The sequence below is a fragment of the Delphinapterus leucas genome, chromosome 7 (assembly GCF_059928025.1).
Source record: "Delphinapterus leucas isolate spDelLeu-1000000601 "Yukka" chromosome 7, BTC_Dleu_Yukka2, whole genome shotgun sequence".
In the NCBI taxonomy this organism is placed as follows: Eukaryota; Metazoa; Chordata; class Mammalia; order Artiodactyla; family Monodontidae; genus Delphinapterus; species Delphinapterus leucas.
In genome coordinates this window covers 91,225,685-91,249,284 of record NC_143135.1, presented here as the reverse complement: position 1 = coordinate 91,249,284, position 23,600 = coordinate 91,225,685, and the positions used below count along the sequence as shown (strand labels likewise).

General features: G+C 41.7%; 1 protein-coding gene across 1 annotated transcript; it reads right to left on the bottom strand.

The window, feature by feature from the left end:
* Window positions 1-5,420: 5,420 nt before the first annotated feature.
* On the bottom strand, window positions 5,421-19,838 carry LOC111166938 (nicotinamide N-methyltransferase). Its single transcript, XM_089915890.1, is given in 3 exon segments — window positions 5,421-5,839; window positions 19,435-19,725; window positions 19,832-19,838. Coding segments are annotated over 3 exon segments (717 nt in total).
* Window positions 19,839-23,600: the final 3,762 nt, after the last annotated feature.

Here is a 23,600-nt window from a genome sequence, read left to right as displayed (position 1 = left end):
AGATGTTTGCTTAGGTCCTGGCTTCACTGGGAGAACAAACCCGTGAGGAGCGTGACGGTGGGAGGCGTTGCTTCGTGCCTTCGTACAGGACGTTCCTCATGATCTGCCAAAAAACACCTCTATGCAGCCAGCAAGACCCAGAGCCAGTGCCAGCTTCCCTGACATCCCCCTTCCAAAGCACCCCGGGCTTACTCATCTCAGAGCCCTTATCACCCTGAATTTTAACTGTTTACATGTCAGTTCCCCCCAGTGACTCAGTTCTTTAAGAACAGGGACCATGTCCTTCATCTCTGTATGAAAGAAAAACGTTGGCTATTACACTGAGTCCCAGAAGCCCAGAGTACAGTCCAGTGGCTTTTAAAGTTTTTGACACAACCTACAGTAATAAATACATTTTATATCATGATCCAGGAGGAAATATATGTGTATATATATATATATATATATATAAACGTGTATTTATATACCTATGCATATACATGTAGTATTTTTGTTTGCTTGTTTGTTTGTTTTCAGCTGCGTTGGGTCTGCATTGCTGTGCGCGGGCTTCCTTTAGTTGCGGCAAGCAGGGGCTACTCTTCGTTGCGGTGCACAGGCTTCTCATTGCCATGGCTTCTCTTGTTGCATAGCACGGGCTCTAGGTGTGCGGGCTTCAGTAGTTGTGGCATGCAGGCTCAGTAATTGTGGCTCGTGGGCTCTAGGGCGCAGACTCAGTAGTAGTGGTGCACGGGCTTCGTTGCTCCGTGACGTGTGGGATCTTCCCGGACCAGGACTCGAACCCATGTCCCCAGCAATGGCAGGTGGATTCGTAACCACTCTGCCACCGGGGAAGTCCCTACATGCAGTTTTTAATAAAACTAAAACAAAACTTCACAAAATAAGACTATACGGAGTGCTAATGTCTGGGATTTTTTTTCTAGTTCATTCTCTGTTGTTTTTCCAAATGTTTATTGTGATACACTAATTTGATTTTAATGAATGAATGTCAACTTGCAGTTTGAGAACTATTAGTGTAGTTGATTTCATCTTCCCCCCCCATCCCCGCCCCCACCTCCATCTTCTGTCTTTATTTATTGAATGCTTCACCCTGGGGGAGGAGTAAGGAGTTCTGTTTGGGGGATGCAGCAGGGTAGAGAGAGATGGAGTACAGATGGATCATGGAGGAAACAGTGTTCTCTGTATTCCCCTTTCAGCCCCTCGGATTTGGGTTTGAGCTCCTATAAGTAGAATGGAGTATTTGAAATTAACTAGAGAAACCTTATAAAACTTCAGGCACAAGTAAGGCTGCTTCAGGGTCTAGATCAGGAATCTGTACACTACAACCTTGGGGCCAAATCAACCTGTTCACCTGTTTTTGTAAATAAGTTTTATTGGAATAGAACCACACACATTAATTTGCATATTGTCTAGGGCTGCTTTCCCTATAACTGCAGACTTGAATAGATCAAGATTCTATGATTGGGACTTCCCTGGTGGTCCAGTGGTAAAGAATCTGCCTTCTAATGCAGGGGACTTGGGTTCGATCCCTGGTCAGGGAACTAAGATCCCACATGCCATGTGGCAACTAAGCCCATGCACCACAGCTATTGAGCTCCACACCTCAATGAGAGAGCCCACGTGTCGCAAACTACAGAGCCCACACGCTCTGGAGCCCACGCGCCACAGCTAGAAAAGAGACAACCCGCACGCCACAACTAGAGAGAAGCCCGTGTGCCGCCACAAAAGATCCTGCATGCCACATCTAAGACCCAACGCAGCCAAAAAAATAAAGACAATACATTTTAAAAATAAATAAATATATTTTTTAAAAAGATCCTATGACCTACAAAGTCAAAAATATTTACCATCTGGTCCTTTTGCAGGAAACGTTTGCTGACCCCTGGTGTAGATGGAAAGTGTTTTCTCCTTCTCCTGGAGGAAACTGGCATGGCTCTGAGGCATCCAAGGCAGAACCCTGGGCATGGGGAGTATCCTTCTCAAGATAGGCCACGTCATTCTTCCCCCAGCATTTGCCGGCTGTGGACATGGACCACCAGCAGCACAGCCTGAGCAGGAAAAGCTGAACAGGGTGGATTCTGAGTGGGGACCACTGCTGCAGGCTGCAGTACTGCCTTTGGAAGTACTGGGAAGCACTAAATGTATCACTGTGACTGCAGAGATGAGGACCTGAAAGCCAGCTGACACAGGGCTTCATCTGAATTCTCAGTGCCTGGAGTAGGAAAGGTACTTGGGGGGTGCTAAACAAATGTTTGCTGAATAGTTCTTAAATGAGAAAGGAATTGGTGTCATGCAGTGTAGAAACTGAGTTTCATCACAACCCCTCTGGAAGACAATGCCAGTAGTAAAGAGCCTGGATGCCTGCAGCCCAGAACTGCAATCCTCTCTCTTACTCAGAGCTCAAGATATCTCTTCTCAGCTGCTTTGGCAACTAATATCAAAGATAATAATATTACAGCTAACAATAAATAAATATTGTGTGCTTATCAAGTGCCAAGCATTTATTCTAGGTCCTTTATATGTAGCAATTCATTTGTATTCTTCTGATAGGAAATTCTATTTTAATCTCATTTTACAAATAAGGAGGCAGACACAGAGAGGTTATGTAACTTGCCCAAGGAGAAACAGCTAGTAAGTAGCAGAGCCAGATTTTGAAAATGGGATGATCTTTGTAGAAAAAAAATTGGATGCTGAGATTATCAGAGCTGCTGGCTTGTTTGCTGAATCCAGTGAGTTTTCTTTTCTCTTTTTGCTGTCACCTAAGAATTTATTGATTCATTTAACAAATCTTTAGTAGTGTGCCCTGTGTCTTTTCTGTTTTGCCTGCAATTGGTCTAGAGGTGGGCATGTTAGTCTGGTCAGTAAGAGGTAGGAAGCCAGCTGGGGCTTCTGAAACAGATTTTCCCGCATGAAAACTCCACTCATAGGCACAGGCAGAGTAGAAAGATGGATACGACCGGGATGCCTGAGCATGCTGTAGAGCCACCACTTTCTCCTGCAAGTGCCTACCTCTGCGTTTCTTCTTTGTGAGATTAATAAACCCCTATTTTTTAAACCATTTTTTAGTCAGATGTTCTGTCAATCAGACAGTTTCCAGCCCATTATCCTGTTATAGTGCCTTCATAGCTCTGATCGCTATCAGAAAGTATCTCATTCATTGATTAGTTCCCTTATCTTCCTGTCCCCCCCCACTTCCTCTTCTAGAACGTAAACTCCCAGAACAGGGTTGTAACCTCCGCTATTCACTGCTCTGTGCCCAGAGCCTAGACCATGTCTGGCCAAAGGGTTGGGGAATCCAAATATAATCCCAAGAGGCTCACAGTTGAGTGGGGAACCAAAAAGTGTTACCATAAATGTCCTCTTAGAGGTAAAATCACAGAAGACTAATATGCTCAGGGACTGTGCCTTACAAAGCTGTTGTGGGCCATCTGGTCTCAGCTTCTTCCCCTGGCATCCAACTCCCCTCTTCCCCCCCACCAGCCAAAATTGCATAGGTCAAAGTAGAAAACCTATCGTTTGAAAGCTTGTTTTAAAAAGAAATTGCTGTTTTTAAAAGAGGTTGAAACCAGGAAATCCTGTTTTAAAAGTAGGCTTATGTTTTTCTTTGCTGTTAGCAAATGTAAGCAAGGGCCATTGCCTTGGGTGGGCTGGGGGGTAACGAAATGCAGACGTTTTCAGACGCTGTGACCTTCATTCTGGGTGGAGGTAGATGGCACAGTTTTGGGAGAGCCAGTCTCCACAGACTTTGTTGCTTTCTTGGAGCCTGGGTGACTGGGGCTGGCTGCTGGGGAGCTAAGTGTGCTGCCTTCTGGGAACAGTTACTTGGAGAAAGGATGCACAGGTCTGACCATCCCCACCTGCTTACAGGAACAGAGCTGGACTTGGCCTTCTTGATGCAGCCTGGACTGGCCTGTTAGTGACCTTCAGGACAGAATCTCTAGAACCCCTAAACAGGTTAGAATGTTGTGATGTGAATATCCTATGATAATTGAACAGTTGGAAATGTCTCGGAAATGGACCAATACTGTGTCATTTACAACCAAGTAAACAAAAATGTACTGGTGTTGGACTCTCCTGCCCTGATGTGATGGTCATTGGATGTCGGGGAGTGGGGAGGAAGGACTCTCCCTTGTGAGAAGCAGAAATGTCCACTGTCAGTAATCCTAGGAAGAGAGAAATCTTGGGATAAGAAATGAAGACTAGAGAAAGGGGCCTCAGACCATGGTGAAGAGGAAACTCCTTCTCTCTCTCGGGTAGGGGAAGGCAAACTGTTTTTTTTTACAAACATCCAAATAATAGATATTTTAGGCTTTTCAGGCTATACATACAGTTGCTCTCATAATTACTCAGTTCTACCATCACAGCAGGAAAGCAACCACAGACAGTACACAAATGAATGGCCATGGCTGTGTTCCAATAAAACTTTACAAAATGGGCAGCAGGCTGGATTTGGCTCCTGGGTCGTAGTTTGTCAACTTCTGTTTTAGAGCCTTGGGTTGACAGGCATAGGACCCAGAAAGGGTGGCCGTGTCATATGGAGGTATGCTAACTCCAAGTAGATAAATAGATGCTTGGCCAAAAGCTATACCAACAGGCTACCTTCCAGGACCCTCTACGGATGTGGGCTCTGAGATACTTGTTTCTTTCTTTCTTTTGTTCTTTTTTGGCCACACAGCGTGCCTTGTGGGATCTTAGTTCCCTGACCAGGGATTGAATCCAGGCCCTCAGCAGTGAAAGCGTGGAGTCCTCACCACTGGACCACCAGGGAATTCCCAAAGATACTTGTTTCTAATAGCACCTGCAAGACAGGGTCTCTTTTCTCTCTTGCTAACTCCTAAACTTCTCTTCAGGTATAAAAGTCACAGCCTTGGCTCAGGTGTGTTGAGGGAAGTAAAAGAAAGGCGTACCCCATTCTTGAGACCAAGAGGCAAAAGTGACAGCTGTTCTCTGGCTCTGGGTGGTGGTAACACCAGTAGACCCCAGAGGAGGACACGGTCCCCGGAGAAGGCAAGAAGTGAAGGACAGGGGAAGCCTGTTCCTGGGAGAGAAGAAGGCATCAGGGCCTCAAGGAAATGAGGAGTGAATAACTGCAGACACTTCTCTGTAGTCATGTGTGGGCTTAAGCCATCATAACTGGGATATTCAAGGAAAATGAGGTATTCTTTTGTAATCATAGGCAGTGAAGACTAGACATGCCCATTTGTCGTGTTGGAGTCCTCATAACACCAGCACACCTGGGGAGCACAGAGTAGGCGGTCAACCAATGGTTCCTAGGCAGACTGACCACTCCAACCCTGCCCTAGATGAACCATTGGGCCCCAGCCATTAACCTCTACTCAGAATAATGACCATGGCAGTTAGAACCAAGGATTGAAGTCAACTGGGTGAGCCAGAGGAATTGCTTTAATGGCGATCCCAAGGTATCATACAGATGTGCTCAGCTTCCGCCCCACCAGGGAGAAAAGCCCTTCATTGTTGGCCATGTTGGAAGAATAACTTTGGGAAATCACTTCAAACTGTTCAATGGTGTAGCCGGCCTCCCTCACGGCAGCCTCCACTGCCTCCTGGCCCAGGCAGAGGCTGGAGAACCTCTGCTCGCCGATCATGTAGTAGCTGCTCTTCAGAGCATCCACGAGCACCAGGAAGCCCCCCGGCTTCAGCAGGCTGCCGAGGTTCCTGAGGGCCGTGCGGTAGGCAGGGAGGTCCGGGCAGGCGGCGTCCAGGCACAGCGTGCTGAGCAGGCAGTCGGCCGGGGGCAGTGGGACAGCCCCCAGCGGCCAGCTCTGAGTCACGTCACACTTCAGGACCTGCTTGATTGCCCGCCTCAACTTCTCCTCCTTCTCTGGCCCCTTGACTCTGAAACACACAAACCGACAAAGATCACTGGCTACCCCACTCATGGGAACCCCAGGTCTCTTAGGTCAGGAATGAAAATGGCAGTGTTGTCCCAAAGGGTATAACCTTAGGGCCATCCCTGTTGTAAAAACAGATAAAGTAGAAATGAGGGACCATTTTGGTATCTGAAGGTGACCATATTACCTTGTGCTGGGTTAAATCTTTTTACAAAGTAAATAATAATATGGAAATGATAATAAAAATACCTGGTTGCCTGCTTCTACAGTGGACTGCCCCCATGAAATTCTTCTTCTACTGTTAGCATAGTGCCTAGATCATTTATTATTGTTGTTTTATTATTATTACCCTTGTTCCCTCTGCCAAACTGTAAGGTAGTGACTGTTTGGCCACATATATCAAGTAATAATGGTTTAAATGCAGAAATGGTATCTTTGTAGTAGCTGCTGATCAATAGGAGGTCATCCATAGACATTCGTAGAAACTGTTGATCATGTCACACAGCTGTGGCCAGGGCCTTTCTAGAAAGATGAAAACTCCTTGTTTCCATGCTCAGGCTCCAAAAGATATTGCAGATAGGGAGTATGTTTCCTGATGCAGATGGTTTTCTTGGTAGCCTTGCTAGGAATCCCATCCTTTTCTGCCAAATCAATGGGGTTTCTTGAGAGAAGATTCGTTAATGACAGGAGAAAAGGCAAGGGCAGGAGATGGAATCCAGTGCCTCAGATCCTTTTGGAATTTATTAGTGGAGGAATAGAGGAAAAAACTAACCAATGAACAAAATTAAATAAACACATAGAGTAAGCAAGAGAAACTGGAGAAAGGGAACAGACAAAGGAAAAGAAGTAGCAGAAAATCAGAGAGTTAAGACAAAGAGAGGAATCGCTGAGTGTATAAAGTGCCCAGAAGGCCACTGAGTCCAAATAGTATGAGTGATGATTGAGTATCCAACACTTTGAGGAAGTTAATCAACAAAGCACCAGGGTTGCAAATCCAGGCTTATGTGCAAGAAACACACAGTCGCTGGCTCCAGAGAAGACAGCCACTCAGGCAACGATGCTTGACAGAGAGAACGGAGGATGGCCCAACATCAGAGCAAATGAGAGAGATTTATACTGGGACCATTTCTGGTCATGAGGAAAAGTTGATGGTTTAAAGAAAACTTGGAGATTTACCTCCAGGTAGAATGATTTGAGATAATAGCAATCAGCTGTGGGCATCCTATTTAAATACTTAGTTAAAATCTAAAGCCTAGTGTGTATAATCAGTTATTTACAAACATCCTTTAATTGTGTTATAATTTTCCATTTAAGAAGCTTAATAAACATAAGAAAAGATGCTCAATATCGCTGACATCAGAGAAATGAAAATCAAACCATGAGATACCACTTCGCACCAACTAGGATGATTACAATAAAAAAGACAGATAATAACTAAGTGTTGGCAAGGACATGGAGAAACTGGAACCTACATACACTGTTGGTGAGATGGTAAAATGGTCCAGCTACTTTGGAAAACAGTCTGGAAGTACCCCACCCCCCAAAAAAAAGGTTTAACATAGAGATTTAACATGACCTAGGAATTCTGTTTTGTTTATTTTTTTAACATCTTTATTGGTGTATAGTTGCTTTACAATGGTGTGTTAGTTTCTGCTTTATAACAAAGTGAATCAGCTATACATACACATATATCCCCAAATCTCCTCCCTCTTGCGTCTCCCTCCCACCCTCCCTATCCCATCCCTCTAGGTGGTCACAAAGCACGCAGCTGATCTCCCTGTGCTATGGGGCTGCTTCCCACTACCTATCTATTTTACATTTGGTAGTGTATATATGTCAATGTCACTCTCTCACTTCGTCCCAGCTTACCCTTCCCCCTCCCCGTGTCCTCAAGTCCATTCTCTACGTCTGTGTCTTTATTCCTGTCTTACTCCTAGGTTCTTCATAACCATTTTTTTACTTAGATTCCATATATATGTGTTAGCATACAGTATTTGTTTTTCTCTTTCTGACTTATTTCACTCTGTATGGCAGACTCTATGACCCAGGAATTCTAACCATAGGATTATACCCAAGAGAAATGAAAACATGTGTCCACATAAAATCTTGTCCATGAGTATTTATAGCAGCATTATTCATAATAGCCAAAAGATGGAAACAACCCAAATGTCCAACAAATTATGAATAGATAAATAAAATGTGGTCTATCCATACAATGGAATATTATTCAGTAATAAAAAGGAATGAACGACTGACACAGGCTACAACATGGAAGAACCTTGAAAACATGATGCTCAGTGACAGAAGCCAGACACAAAAGACCACATATTGTATGTTTCCATTTTTATGAAATGTCTAGAAAAGACAAATCTGTAGAGACCGAAAGCAGACCAGTGGTTGCTAGGGGCTGAGAGGACTGGGGGAAAGGAGAATGATTGCTTATGGGTATAGGGTTTCTTTGAGGAGTTATGAAATGTTCTAAAATCGTGCTGAGGATCCCACAATTCTGTGAACATACTAAGAACTACTGAATGGCACCCTTCACATGGGTGAATCATATGTTATGTGAATTTTATCTCAATAAAGCTGTTCTATTAAAAGAGAGAGAGAGAGGACTTGCCCGCTGGCGCAGTGGTTAAGAATCCGCCTGCCAATGCAGGGGACACGGGTTTGATCCCTGGTCTGGGAAGATCCCACATGCCGCGAAGAAACTAAGCCCGTGCACCACAACTACTGAGCCTGTGCTCTAGAGTTCACGTGCCACAACTACTGAGCCTGTGCACCACAACTACTGAGCCTGTGCTCTAGAGTCCGTGAGCCACAACTACTGAAGCCTGCGCGCCTGGAGCCGGTGCTCCACAACAAGTGAAGCCACTGCAATGAGAAGCCTGCGCACTGCAACAAAGAGTAGCCCCTGCTCGCCACAATTAGAGAAAGCCCACTCGCAGCAACGAAGACCCAGTGCAGCCAATAAATAAATAAATAAGTTTTTAAAAAAATGCCAACCAAAATATTAAAAAAATAAAAGAGAGGGCTTCCCTGGTGGCACAGTGGTTGACAGTCCGCCTGCCGATGCAGGGGACATGGGTTCTTGCCCCTGTCCGGAGAGATCCCACATGCCGCGGAGTGGCTGGGCCCGTGAGCCATGGCCGCTGGGCCTGCGCGTCCGGAGGCCGTGCTTCGCAACGGGAGAGGCCACAGCAGTGAGAGGCCCACGTACCGCAAAAAAAAAAAAAAAAAAGAGAGAGAAGAAAGCTTTGCAAGATATTACTTTCAGGGAATTCCTACTGACCAATAAACTGGGAGATACAGGGAATGATAATTTCCTTTGACTGGGTCTACCTGTTCCCTTTCTTGGGGTAGAAATGGTAGTAGGGTGACAAATTTGTCCTAGTGGTCTGCACTTTTCTGGTTTTTGCACTGAAAATCCCATGTCCTGGGAACCCGTCTCAGTCCTGGACAAACCAGGAGGGTTAGTCGTTCTAAAAATAGGGAAATCAGTTACAAAGCTTCCACTCCGCCTGACAGAGCATGCATAATTTGACAGATCATTTCAAGAATAAAAAATAATAATTCAACATTATGAAAGTCTGTGTGAAACATGGCTTTGAAGAGGTAAATTAATCTAGAATAGAAAAAATTCAAATAACCTATCCTCACCTATGGATAACTTATGTGTATACAAAAAGCTAAACAAGTGACAATGTAGTGTTCTTTTGAACGTGTCCAGAGATGATGCTGTCTCTTGGGAACATTATGTTAATGTGTATTTAAGTGATTACGTCAGAGGCCGGTTGGACCTCTGGGCCCTACTGTGTATGAAGCTATTTTAAAAACACAAGTTGCCACAGAACTAGTATTTGCCAGTTAGATGACGATGGAAATTGTTCCCAAACTGTGAGACACACTGTGAAATCTGGAAAGCTGGCAGAGAAGGTGCCAATTTGAGAGGGAAATTTGTTAGAAACACCCACTGTCGTGGATACCTGCTTGTCTTCGGACGCACTACAAACACTGGTGAACTCAGTTGCTGAGGCAGCCACGTAAAGATTACACCTCAGGGCTCCTCGGGGCCTGTGACACACCTGCAACGAAATGGACTCACCTGGAGACACAGGCAATTATCACTCAGCTTCATGTTTAGCTCAAGGGGTAGGGAATAAATACACACCAGAAAAATGTTATGCAGTTTTACAGAAAGCCCCCCACCGTGTGGCCATTTCTCTAGCTCTAAAGATCTAGCCTTTCAAAGGAATCAATACGCCAAAAAAAAAAGGAGCCACATCCTCTGTAAATATGCTGTCTATAAAAGCCTGAAGGAACTGGGGAGGGAGAGGGGGAGGAAAGGATAGAATGGGACTCCTGGGAAGAATACTTCGTAAGATTGTCTGTCCAGACCCTAGGTAGTTATCCTGAGATTTAAAGCAGGATCTTCCTGCCCTGATGCTGCAAGGCGGGTGGTGAATCAGAATCCCCTGGACATGTTTTTTCCATTCCACTTACCTCCCCAAGCCCCATCCCCAGAGGTTCCAGCAGGCCCTCCTGAGGAAAAACCATCAAGACGTGTAAAGGAAATGAAAAGCTGAATAAGCTTGGATGTCAACGTGAGAATTGTAAGAGCAAAAGGACTCATCACTGGTGAACCTTCAATACAGGCCACAGCTGAGTGATGCTAGGAGGCAGCATCTGGTAAGCAAAATGCATGCAGTCACTTCTTTTATAAATATTTTTTGACCTTCTATTGTGTGCCAGGAAAAGCACCAGGCAGTGGAGACCTAAGGTGGGTCAATGAGAAACAAATCCTATCCTCATGGAGATTACAGTCTGGTGTGGGAGGAAGACATAATCCAATGATCATCCACAAAACTGAAACATTAAAGCTGTGATGAATGCCAGGCAGGAGGGGCACATGACACTAAGAGAAGAATACTAGGAGCTTGACTCAGTGTAGAAGCATCAGGGATAGCTCCTCCGGAAAGGAGTCAGGTGAGCAGAGAAACAGAGGATAAATAAGTAGGAGTGAACTGGACCAAAGAGAGTAGGGAGGGAGGAGGATACTCCAGTAAGAGGAAATAGCAAGAGCAAAGGCCCTTTGGTGGGAAGAAACATGGAGAGGAGAAGACCAGTGTGGCTGAACCTCAGAAAACAAAGCAGGGCATGGCAGAACGGGAGGCAAAAAGGTAAGCTCTCACCCGTTGACATGGAAGCTGCTAGTCTGGGGACCACAAGACAGGTGCCAGACTAGACAGGGCTTCGTGGACCATGTTAAGAATTTTGCTTTTTATCCTAAAAGCCATGGGGAGATATTAAGGGGGTGCTAAGGAAAGGAGTGATATGATCAGATTTATACTTTGCGGCAATCAATTTGGGACAAGAATGGAGGTGGGAGGCCAGTTAGGAAGGAGAGGTTGGTAGCTTGGACCAAGAAAACAGCTTGCATGGAAAATACTGGAAGAAATATACTGGTTTAAGAGGAACTCAGGAAGTGAAGTGGACAGAACTTGCTGCTGGTCATGAAACATGACTGACAGGGAGATGACAGGACCGACTTCCAGGTTTCTGGCTTCTCCAATAAATTATATGATGGTGCCATTCAAGGAGATAAGAATACCAGAAATAAAGCAGATTTGGGGAAGATCATAGCTCTATTTTGGGCACATTAAGTTTGAGATGCTTTGACACACAGGAATAGAAATGTTTACCATTTGAAGAAATGGACAGTTGAAGGTTTTTCGTCCTGTTAATTTCCTCCAAGAGATAGTGCAGTGAGAGCCCGTGCTCAAGAGAAAGGCATCCTTGTAAAAGGCAAAAGCTTTTCCTAGTCATCCCTGAGACAATCATCATGACCACCAAGATGGCGAGTTTGAGAAAGAATATCAATCTTTTACAAGACTTGGGAATACAGGGATGCTTTGGGATAGAGGCAATTCACTAGTTCACAGAACAAATTTGGCACAGGTATGTCTATTGGGGGCCCTAGACAACATCTTTTTCAATAGATATGAAAATCTTTGTATGGAAAGTGTTTATTTCAGAGAACCGCCACCTCTACAGGTGCTCAAGCTTTCTCCTGTCAGGTACACAGAGGTAAGTGGAGGAGCTGCTGTCTGTAGAGGCAACCAGGAGGGGCTCCAACCTCCCCAGACCCCTCCCGGCTGCCCCAAGGGCTGAGGGCTGAGGAGAACCTGCAGAGCACACCTCTAACACATCCCCACCAGCGTGTCCTGACATACCTGTTGGGGAGCTCCCTTCCAAACACCAGTGCTTCTCAAACTGTAAAATGCATACAGTCCCCTGCAGATCTTGTTAAAATGCAGATTCTGATTCTGTAGGTAGGCCTGAGAGTCTGCATTCCTAATAAGTTCCCAGATGATACGGAAGATGCTCATCTGTGGACCACAAGGCAACGTGTTCCAGGTTCCAGGTGCCAGAGGTAAATTAAGGCTGTTTCTAGGATTTCTTAAGGTGACGCTCATTTTTCTTGGTTCGTTCTTGAGTAGTTAGTTATATCTTAGTATTTGACTTGCTGACTTGATGCATATGTATAGTGTGAGACAAGAATTTAGTACCAGTGTCTTAAAACTTTTCGGATAATTGTAAAAATGGGTGGTATCTAAATGTCTGAGTCACACTCCAGAGGAACAGGAGGAAGAGTAGACAGCTCAAATTGTCTTTGGAAGCAGTCAGCATAAGAAATAGCTTCAGATAAAGAAGAAATAATCTCAGGGGAAATAGGTTATGGGTTGATAGAGGAACTTGAAGATGCAAGAAAGACATTAGTTGAATGGGATCACTATCATTCTCAAAACAGTTGAAGCCACAGGATCTAGCAGAAGGATAAGGGTGAGAATGCAGAGTTTTACCGCCAAAAATACAGTTCCTTAGTCTGACAGAGTGATTGGGAAGGGACAGTGTCTCAGGAACAATTGTTACGAGCTGACGATTCTCGCTTGAGATAAGTAATGCTTTCAGTATCCTGCTACATGTTAAGGGTTCATTTTTGAATAAGATGGAAAGGCTTGTGATAGCTAGGGAAATTGAGAGCAAAGTTCTAAAAGCCTCTTGACGCATGATTTGGTCCTTGGAAAGATATGCTGTCTGACAACGACTAAGAACTTTTTGATAAACTTTCCCTGATATTCTATAAGTCCTGGGAAATTCCTTATTTAATAATTTTGAATATTGTCTAAATCCTCATCACTACAGTTTTCTTCTAGTTAATGTCAATTTCATTCTGTGAAATCACATAGTCCATTTAAAAAGTTTGAAATTACTGTTATCTTGACGAACATATCTGACGTTTGAAGGCTCTAGCCAGCATAAAATTCTAAGTAAGGGGTTTACAGGTTAAAATGGCATGTGAAAATAGCCTCTCTTGATTTCTTACTTAATGCGGTGGAAAAACGTGGAGCAATGTTTAAGCAATATTAAACAATTTTACAATGTTGCTCATGAGTAAGGGCACCAAAAATACCTTCCCAATATTCATGGGTGTAGAAAATATGTCACTTTTGTGTTCTTCTTGAAAAAGGTCCAAAGACTTACTCGGTTGACTATGACATGAACCGGAATTAAAAACTCAACAACTAAAAAAATCCTATAAAATGAGCATAAAATACATCCACATAATTGCAAATATGATTACAAACTGAGAGCATATGATGTTCAAAGAAAATATAAAAATACTTTAAATTACAATATTTGGATTTAAAATCTCAAAGTTTAACAATAAATTTTGAGAAGGAAGATGCCAGAAGGACTTTGGGTGTCAAAAACTGTTAAATTCCTCATATTACGAGGAAGAAAAGAATTATTGATTCTTACCTGATATTGATAAGCTGAGAGAATTTGTCTCCAGCAGAAATACATTATACAAAAACACTAAAAGAAGTTCTCCAGGTGAAGGGAAATGATGTCAGATAGAAGCCTAGATCTGTAGAAAGGAGTGAAGAATACTAGACAGGACAGATTTGTGGATAAACACAGAAAACTTTATATATATTTATTGAAAATACTACTGACTGATGTGAATATACTTAAAACTACAAAACTGTACACTTAAAGAATTAAGGTGATAAATTTTATGATGTGTGTTTTCTTAACCAAAATTAAAAATAAAACAATAAAGCAAATAAAAGCACTACTGACTGCTTAAAGCAAAAATTATAACAGTGTATTATAGTGTTATAGTTTATACAGAATAAATATATGATAACAAGTGTATAAGGGGCAGGAGAGTGGGTTATAGGAATTACACTGTTGTAATACCTTACATTGTTCATGAGATGTTGCAAATATATTATGTAATTTCTAGAAAAATCATGCCCATGCATGCACATACACACACACAAGACACAAAAGAGGTCAACAGAGGAGATAAAAGTCAATAGAAGAGATAAAGTCATACTAAAAATGTGTATAATTATACTATATAAATGGAAAAACAAAAAATATTTCATTCACCAACAAGAAGCAGGACAAAGGTACAAATGAACACCAAACAGATGGGATAAATAGAAAATATATACCAAGATGGTAGATTTAGACTCAGCCATACAATATCACTAATTACATTAAATGTAAATTGAGTAAACAATCCAGTTAAAATGTAGAAATTGTCAGGTTGGATTGAAAAGCAAGACCTACTACATGTTATTTGAAAAAAAGTCATTTTAAATATAAAAACACGGACAGGTTGAAAACAAAAGGGTAGAAAAAGCTATACCATGTATATTATTTATCTATTGTTACATAATAAATTATGCCCAAACTTAACAATTTAAAATGACAAACATTCGTCTCACAGTTTCTGCAGGTCAGATACTTGGGTACAGATTAGCTGAGTGTCTCTGGTGCAAGGTCCCTCATGAGACTGCAGCGTTGGCCACTCTCAGAGTTGTCCAGTGTCATCTGAAGGCCCACCTGGGGGTATATTTGCTTCCAAACTCACTCCTTAGGACAAGTGAGTGAGTGTAAGAGACAGCACCCAATAGGGAAGCTGTAGTCTCTTTGTATCCTAATCTCAGAATTGATGTCCCATCACTCTACAGCACCATATTTGTTAGAATCCAGTCATTAAATCCAATGGATATTCATGGGGAGAGAATTAAGCAAGAGCATGAATACATGAAGTGAAGATTAGTGGGGACCATCTTAGAGGCCCCTACCACCTTATGCCATCAACAAGAATAAGAAGGCTGGTGTGGCCATATTAATATCAAAGTTGACTTCAAAACAAAGTGTATTACTGGAGGTAAAGGGAGATATAATGATAAAATAGTCAATTCATCAAGAAGACATAACAACCCTAAAAGTGTATGCTGCTGATAACAAAGCTTCAAAATGCATGAAGCAAATGTTGACAGAATTATGAGGAGCAAGAGATGAATCCACAATCATAATTTGAGATTTTTAACATCTCTCTCTCCCAGTAATTGATAGAATAAGTAAACAAAAAATCATGTAGAGAATTTGAACAATATTATCAATCTACCTGACTGAATTAATATTTATAGAAACGACACCAACAACTGGACAATATACATTCTTTTCAATGTAGAGCACATAGAAGATTCGCCAAATAGATCATATGCTGGGTCACAAAATAAAACTCTGACTACAATGAAATTTAATTGCAAACCAGTAACAATATCTAGAAAAAATCCCAACAATTTTGGAAATTAAGCAACACAATTACAAATAATTTATGGTCAAAGAAGAAATCACAAATAAAATTAGAATATATGCTGAATTGGATAATAACAAAAATATGACACATCAAAAATCATGGGATGCAGCTAAAAGAGTGCTGAAGGAAAGTGTGAGAATAAATGACCTAAACTTCTATCTCAAGAAGCTAGAAAAAGAAGAGCATATTAAAACTAAAGTAAGTGAAAGACAGAAAATAAGAAAAATAGGAGTAGAAATCAATGGAATACACAATGGACAACTGAGAAAATCAACAAAGCCAAGAGCTGGTTCTTTGAAAAGATTAATAAAATGTATCAATCTCTAACAAGATCAATCAAGATTAAAAAATAAGACAAATTGCCAATTTTAGAATGAAAGAGGGACAATCACCAAAGATCCTACAGACATTAAAAGAGTAATAAAGGGATATTGTAAAAAAAACTTTATGACAATAAAGTTGACAACCGAGACGTAAAGGACAAATTCCTTGAAAAATAGTACTTATCAAAACAGACAAAAGAAGAAATAGACAATCCAAATAGTCATTAAAGGAATACTCTTCTTAATAAAAAACTTCCTCACACAGGAAGAAACCTTCATGTTCAGGTAGCTTCATTGGTGAATTCTATCAATCATTTAAGGAAGAAATAATACAAACTCCTTCAAAAATTAGGGGAGGAAGAAACACTTCCAAATTATTATATGAATTAGCATCATGCGGATATCAAAATCTGCCAAGCATATAACAAGAAAATATATTTATAGCTCAATATCCCTCATAAATATAGATGCAAAAATCCTTAAAAAAAATATTGGCAAATCACATCCAGTAATACATAAAAAGATTACTACTTCATGACCAAGAGGTTTATGCCAGTTTGGTTTAAATACCAAAAATCATCCAACATAATTCATGTTCTCAGGATATGGAGAAACATCACATGACCATCTCAGTAAATGCAAAAAAATTTTTTGACAAATTTTAACATTTGATTAAAACCCCCCAAGAAACTAGAAATACAAGGGAACTTAGTCTGATAAAGAATTTCTATGAAAAACCTATAAATAATGTCATTCTTAATGATGAATCATTGAACATTTTTTCCTTAGATATGGAAAAAAGCACAAATGTCTGTTCTTATCATTTTTGTTCAACATTGTTTTGGTGGTCCTAGTCAATGTAATAGGGCATAAAAAATAAAGGCATAAAGTTGAAATAGAAGAAGTAAAAGTATTTTTATTTGTATATCATATAAGAATGTACATAGAAAGTACTATGGAATCTACCAAAAATGATTAAAATTAATTAGTGCAATATTTTGTAATAAACTATAATGGAAAAGAATAGAAAAAAGAATATAGATATATACATATATATGTTAAATGAATCACTTTGCTGTACAACTGAAACCAACACAGATATTGTAAATCAACTATATTTCAATATAAAAAATAAAATAAAATATGAAATTAATGAAGTCAGCAAGATCTAATAAACAAAAAATCAATTGTACATCTATATACTAGCAGATGAAACTAATAAAATGAAATTGAAATTTAAAAGGTACAATCAACAGTAGCATTAAAAAACATGAAACACAGGGACATTTTAACAAAATATATGCAAAATATGAGAACTGAGAGAAACTGAAGTCCTAACTAAGTGTAGAGACAAACCATGTTCATGGACTGGAGATGCAATATATCCATTCTCCTAAATTGATTTGTAAATTCAAAGAAATTACAATAAAAATCTCAGTAAACTTTTTTTTTTTTTTTTGCGGTACGCGGGCCTCTCACTGTTGCGGCCTCTCCCGTTGCGGAGCACAGCCTCCAGACGCGCAGACTCAGCGGCCATGGCTCACAGGCCCAGCCGCTCTGCGGCACGTGGGATCTTCCCAGACCGGGGCACAAACCTGTGTCCCCTGCATCGGCAGGCGGACTCTCAACCACTGCGCCACCAGGGAAGCCCTCAGTAAACTTTTTTTGAAGAAATTTACAAGTTTATTCTAAAAGTAATGGCATTAAATTTGCCAAAATATCTTGCAAAGAACAAAGTTGGAGGACTCAAACTCTCTGATTTCAATACTTACTATCCCTGGTAAAGGGAATAAAAGACCAAAAAACCCAGTGGAAGTTTAGTGACTCAGCATGATACCAAAACGTTTAATTGGGAACACAAGGTAAAACTTCTAGTTTATTCATACTTCTGTACTATAAGGAATTGTACCACCAATGAGTCATCTTGATAACTTAGATTTGACAATCCACATTTACTACCAATAAGACAATGTAGCAACAGTATGTAAGAAAATGAATATACAGTTTAGAATACTCCTAATAAGCCGAAGCCAGCAGACCTTTAAAAGAAAATGGGAGGGTTAAAGAAATAGAAGCAGACTTTAGAGAAATTTTCAGAAGAGAACTTGACTCAGGAATAAACAAAAGTTGGTAAATAGATGGGAATCAAATATAAGTGCAAGTATAGAAAAATGAATTGACCATCAATCACTCCAGAAGAACGTGGAGGTAGGCATACTCCTGAGCGACATGTTGAGAACACATGATCTTATATTCATACTTGGGATTCAGGAATGGTACCTCAATCCCCCTGTTGTTCGAGTTCAGGAACATGGGAGTCATCCTTGATACTTCCCTTTCCTCATTCCCACTAACCAGTCACTACCAACTCTTATTCATTCTCTCTCGAAAATTCACCTTAAAACCTTCTGTCTCTCTCCATCACCTAGTCCAAGCCACCATCATCTCTCCCTTCTGCACCTCTTGTTCTCTAAACCTGCAATAGATTCTCTACACAATAGCCAGAGAGATCTTTCTAAATGTAAGTTGGGTCACATCACTGTCCTAGTTATACCTCTGATGTCTTCTTGTTACACTTGAAGTCCACAAGCATTAACCTGGCCTTGAAGGCCCTAAATGATTTGGTATGTGCCTGCCTTCCCTGATGTGAGCTCTAGGAGACAAGGGACCTCCTCTGCTAAACGCTAGAACACAAAAGTGGTCTTTTTGTGCCATTTACAAAGGAGTCTCTGGGGTCTTGTCAATATTCATAGCAGCAAAGCCATGATGCTCCAGGCACTGATGGTCGGCGGGGCTGTAGAATGGGACAAGGGAATAACAAAGTGAAGTGCTCGACTCTTCACCTCTGGCTGGTAGTCTATTGCCAATTTCTTGCATGGAGAGAAATTAGTAATTTAAACAAACTTTGTTTGCTTAAATTTACTTATAGATAGGGTACTATAAGATTTTGATCATTGGTTGTCAATATATAAAGCCCTAATTTTATGGATGGTGAGTAACAAATTCTTTTCAAATAATTCTTTTATGCTGCTAATCTCAGTTTAAAAACCTAGTCAGATTTTTGTTATATCTGGCGGTGCCAGCATTAGCCACTTTCACAGCAGAGATCTATGCATTTGGATGGCTAGCAACAGAATGTCACTAGGGCGGCAAGCCCTGACCTGAAACCTTCTAGCGAGGAGCTGGTTTGGCCTCTTACTTGAAGTTTTCCTGAAACAAGGTCCTACAATATCTGGCCTGCACACTGCATCCATACACAGGCCTGGAAAGGTTTTGTGACCACTCATCTTGGCTCAGTAACCAACTCTTCAGTTTTTTCAGCTACGTCTTCTGCAGTTCTGGTGCACATACACACACACACACACACACACACATGCACGTGCGTGCGCGTGCGCACAACACGCATGTGCTTCACTCTCGTTCTCTCTCTCTAGCTCTCTCTTTCTCCATTTGGATTTCTCTTTGGTCCCTCTCTCTCTGTTTCCTTTGCTTTTCAACTTGGACTCTAAGGATAATTTTTGGTTCTGAAAAATGAACTGGCGCACAGGTACCCTAAGAGAGCCAGGAAGAAGACCCGAGTTTCTCTACCTGTTCCCTTCAAGCTCACACACATAGGTCACCACTGAGGACCAGTCAAAGGCCCCTGGCTCCTTCTTCAGCCACTTCTCCAGCTCCTGCAGGTTCCGATCAGTATAGTCAGTGGCGATGATCTCCTTGAAGGATTCACAGGCAGAGAGGAGCTGATAGATGGTGGGGCCAGAGCCAATGTCGATCAGGAGGTCTCCCTTCACACCATCTGGTTTACAGGAGGGAATGAGGAAGGGGGTCAGGCATAATATGGTGGCAGATAGAGCTGATTTGCACTCTGTTTGCCAGGACTATGCTGGGGAGCCCCAAGGAGAGCCCCAAAGACAGACCATCTCTCTAGTCACCCCTCTTCCCTCAATGTCTCTTTTTAAAACATTTTTTACTTTCCATTCCCCATTCAAGGGTAGAGCATGTTGCTGGTATATTTTTAGCTCTAGGAGGAGGAAAAAAAAGGTCTGCATCTGGTGTACAGACCCCTGTTCCAGAAAGACTGCCACACAGATAATGTAAAAACTATTAAGGAATGCTTTGAGAGAAAGTTAAATTTTTTTAAAAATTGAGTTTTTATAATGTCTTTCTCCAAGAAACATCCAGTTCTTCAAAAAGCATCCTCCCTTCATGGGAGGTCTTTATCTCATGCACATTCACAACATGCCTTTGAGTTAGGAATAGAATAATTACTAGAATCTCCATTTCCTTTTTTAAATTATTATTATTATTTTTTGATGTGGACCATTTCTAAAGTCTTTATTGAATTAGTTACAATATTGCTTCTGTTTTATGTTTTGGTTTTTTGGCCATGAGACATGTGGGATCTTAGCTCCCCAATCAGGGATCAAACCCGCACCCCCTGCATTGGAAGGCAAAGTCTTAAACCACTGGACCATCAGGGAAGTCCCTAGAATCTATTTCTTAAGTGAAATCTCTGGCTAGTGACCTAGCAAATCAATGTAGAATCAAGGACAGAACTCCAGTTTTTAGATTACCCTCTTGCAGGGCCAAAGGAGATAATGGATATAAAAGCACTTTGTAAACTGTAAAGTATCCACCCCAATGTTAGTTTTTATCCTGGTTAAATGAATGGGTGATGCCAAAAGGGCTGTCAAATAACAATGATTAGACACAAGAGTCATGCCCTGAGACTCTCTCTCTATGACTCACATTTGGAGGGGAGACACACAGACAACAGACAAACTTACCTAGGCAAAATATCTTGAAAAGATTTTTCAGAAGATGCCTAAGAATCTGTTTTTCTGCAGAGTGTCTGGACCCAAAGCTATAATATTTTTCTAGGTAAGCCTGAGGGTTAAAATGGCTCAGATAAGTGTCCTTGGAGGTGAAGCCAGATTCCATTGTGTCTCACCCCGGTGCCAACAGTCCACTGCCCTCCTTCTCGCCCCTTCAGAAGACAGGGAGGCACCCTGCAGAAATTGTCTTCTTGAGTCTCTGGCTGTCAATATTTCTTCCATCAGTTCAGCCCATTCCTTAAAGGTAGATGTTTAGTTAAACACTAACTGAGAGAAATATACCAAAAATGTTTTGGCAGTTCTAGGAAGTGATGAAATTCCTGGGGAAGGGAGCCTAAAAGAAGGGGGAAGGGGAAGGGGGAGGGCTATGAGCTGTATGCAATGCTCAGCCAAGGGGTGAAGTTCAGCTGCAAGGGACTAGAGACAAGAAGACTCACCTGGGCTCACCAGGGAAGTTATTTAACTCATAGAAGAACCTCTAGGTTCAGACAGATGGGTCACCTTCCCATGGCACCATCATTCTCCTTGCAGTGATTCTCCCAGGAAAGAGAGTCACAAATAATGGTTTAAATTTAAACAACTTAAGAAAGAAAAGAAAAGAAAAAGGAAAAAGGGAAAGATGAGGAGAGGAAATGTGCTCAGGGCTAAGGTATGTTGGCTAAAGAAGGAATCTCAGATGAAGTCTGGAAAGAGAGTAAAATAGCAATTTTTAAAAACTAGATCAATTAACTCTCTCCTTGTACTCTACACACCCCTTCATCCACTCTCTGTAGTCTGCAGCTTCATCATCCTCCCCAGTGCCATTTCTCAGCAACTGGAAAGCACCTCCTCCCCAGCCCCCCACTCTTTCTTGTCAATCCATATCCTGACAGTTCTTTCAAAGTGAACTTTAAGCCCCGTACTTCCTTAAAGAATTCCTTAAATTCCCAATTCTGAACTCATACTGCCCTTAGAATTAGTTCAACTAGCCAAGCACTTGATTTTGTGGTGTCATGTATTTGTTCCTGGTTTTGTCTGTGTCAATTTTACTTCCCAAACTAAATTTTACATGTATGATGCACTAAAAAACCACCTCCTTTAGATCAAGGACCATGGCTCAGTTCTCTTTATAACCCCTACTGCACATCACTGGGGTGTCTACCTAATAGGTGTTCAAAACACTGAGCGATTAGTTGACTGTTGTCATATTGTACCAAATGCAATTGCAGCAAATGCATGGTATTCCATGGGTGATGACTTAGTAAGGGTTCATTTGGTTACAAGGCAAAGAGACTCACACAAAGAAGCTCAGGGAATTATTAATAGGAGACTATAATGGAAATAAATTGCAGGGTATCTAACTGGGTCTCATGGACCAAAAAAATCATTAGGCAGCTAATCTCTCTCTTTCTTCCCCTTCATTTTCTTCATCATCTTCTTCTTCCTCCTCCTCCTCTTCTTTCCTCTTCCTCTTCCTCTTCTTTCCTCCTCCTCCTCCTCCTCCTCCTCCTCCTCTTCCTTCTTCTTCTTCTTCTTCTTCTTCTTCTTCTTCTTCTTCTTCTTCTTCTTCTCCTTCTTCTCTGTCTCTCCCCCCTCCCTTCTGTGCAAACTGGCTTCTTCTTTTGAGCATCCACTATACACATGGCTCCATTCTGACCATTCCATATGGTGGCTCTGGCCCCTGAGCTTAGAGAACCTTCTGACTCATCTCCTCACAGCTGGCTGACTACGTCTGCATGGTGGTGGGGGGAGTAAAGGATCTTTTCACCTCCCATTGCAGCAACTAATATGGGACAGACAAATTGGCTCAGGTTATTGAAACTGCTGGATCTTCAAAAGTCAAATCACAGACTTGAAGGATGTAGCATCAAAACAAGGTGTCTTTGGCAGTGGTTCTGAGGGGCTGCTGCACCGCTGGTACTTCCTGCTTCTCCTGACTGCCCTGGGGATGGAATACAGCAGGCAGCAACCAGAACTCAGTCAAAAGACAGAAATTACCATCCTGATTTGCTGCCAACAATTTGTATGAAAATGGCAGTTAGAAAAACTAACTCTTGAGATCCTTAAGCCTCAGTTTCGGTGTGTAAAATGGGGATAATAAGAGAGGAAAAAATTCTCCTCTATCCCCTTAGGGTCTCTTTCCAGACCTAAGAATTAAATGGACACAAGGCAGGTTAACAGGAGAAAAGAATATACATTTAATAACTTTTTTTACATGTACAAGGGTGTCTTCACAAGAGAATGAAGACCTGAAGATGTGACCAGAGCAGGGAGCTTTTAGAACTTTTAGACAAAGAAATAATAAATTTGTGAAGAATTGACAAGACAAAGCCATTTGGGGTGGGATACTAAATGGTAGAGAAGTAACTAAGAAGGTAAAGGTTGGTTCAACAAAGTTTGTTTGCACAGATTTCTCAGCCCCAAATTCCCTGTCTCTGGTGATTGAAATGTCTTCTTTCCTCCTGGTATAGGGAGGGTATCTTTCATATGGGAGTTTTATTTCCTGCTTTCAGAAAGAAAAAGAAGGGTCAGAGTATCCTTGTACCCGCTGTTCCTTTTTTTTAAATATAAATTTATTTATTTTATTTATGGCTGTTTTGGGTTTTTGTTGCTGTGTGCGGGCTTTCTCTAGTTGCGCCGAGCTGGGGCTACTCATCGTTGCGGTGCGTGGGCTTCTCATTGCAATGACTTCTCTTGTTGCGGAGCATGGGCTCTAGGTGTGTGGGCTTCAGTAGTTGTGGCACGAGGGCTCAGTAGTTGTGGCTCGTGGCTCTCGAGCGCAGGCTCAGTATTTGTAGAGCATGACTTAGTTGCTCCGCGGCATGTGGGATCTTCCCAGACCCACAGGCTTAAACATGTGTCCCCTGCATTGGCAGGCAGATTCTTAACCACTGTGCCACAAGGGAAGTCCTGTACCTGCTGTTTC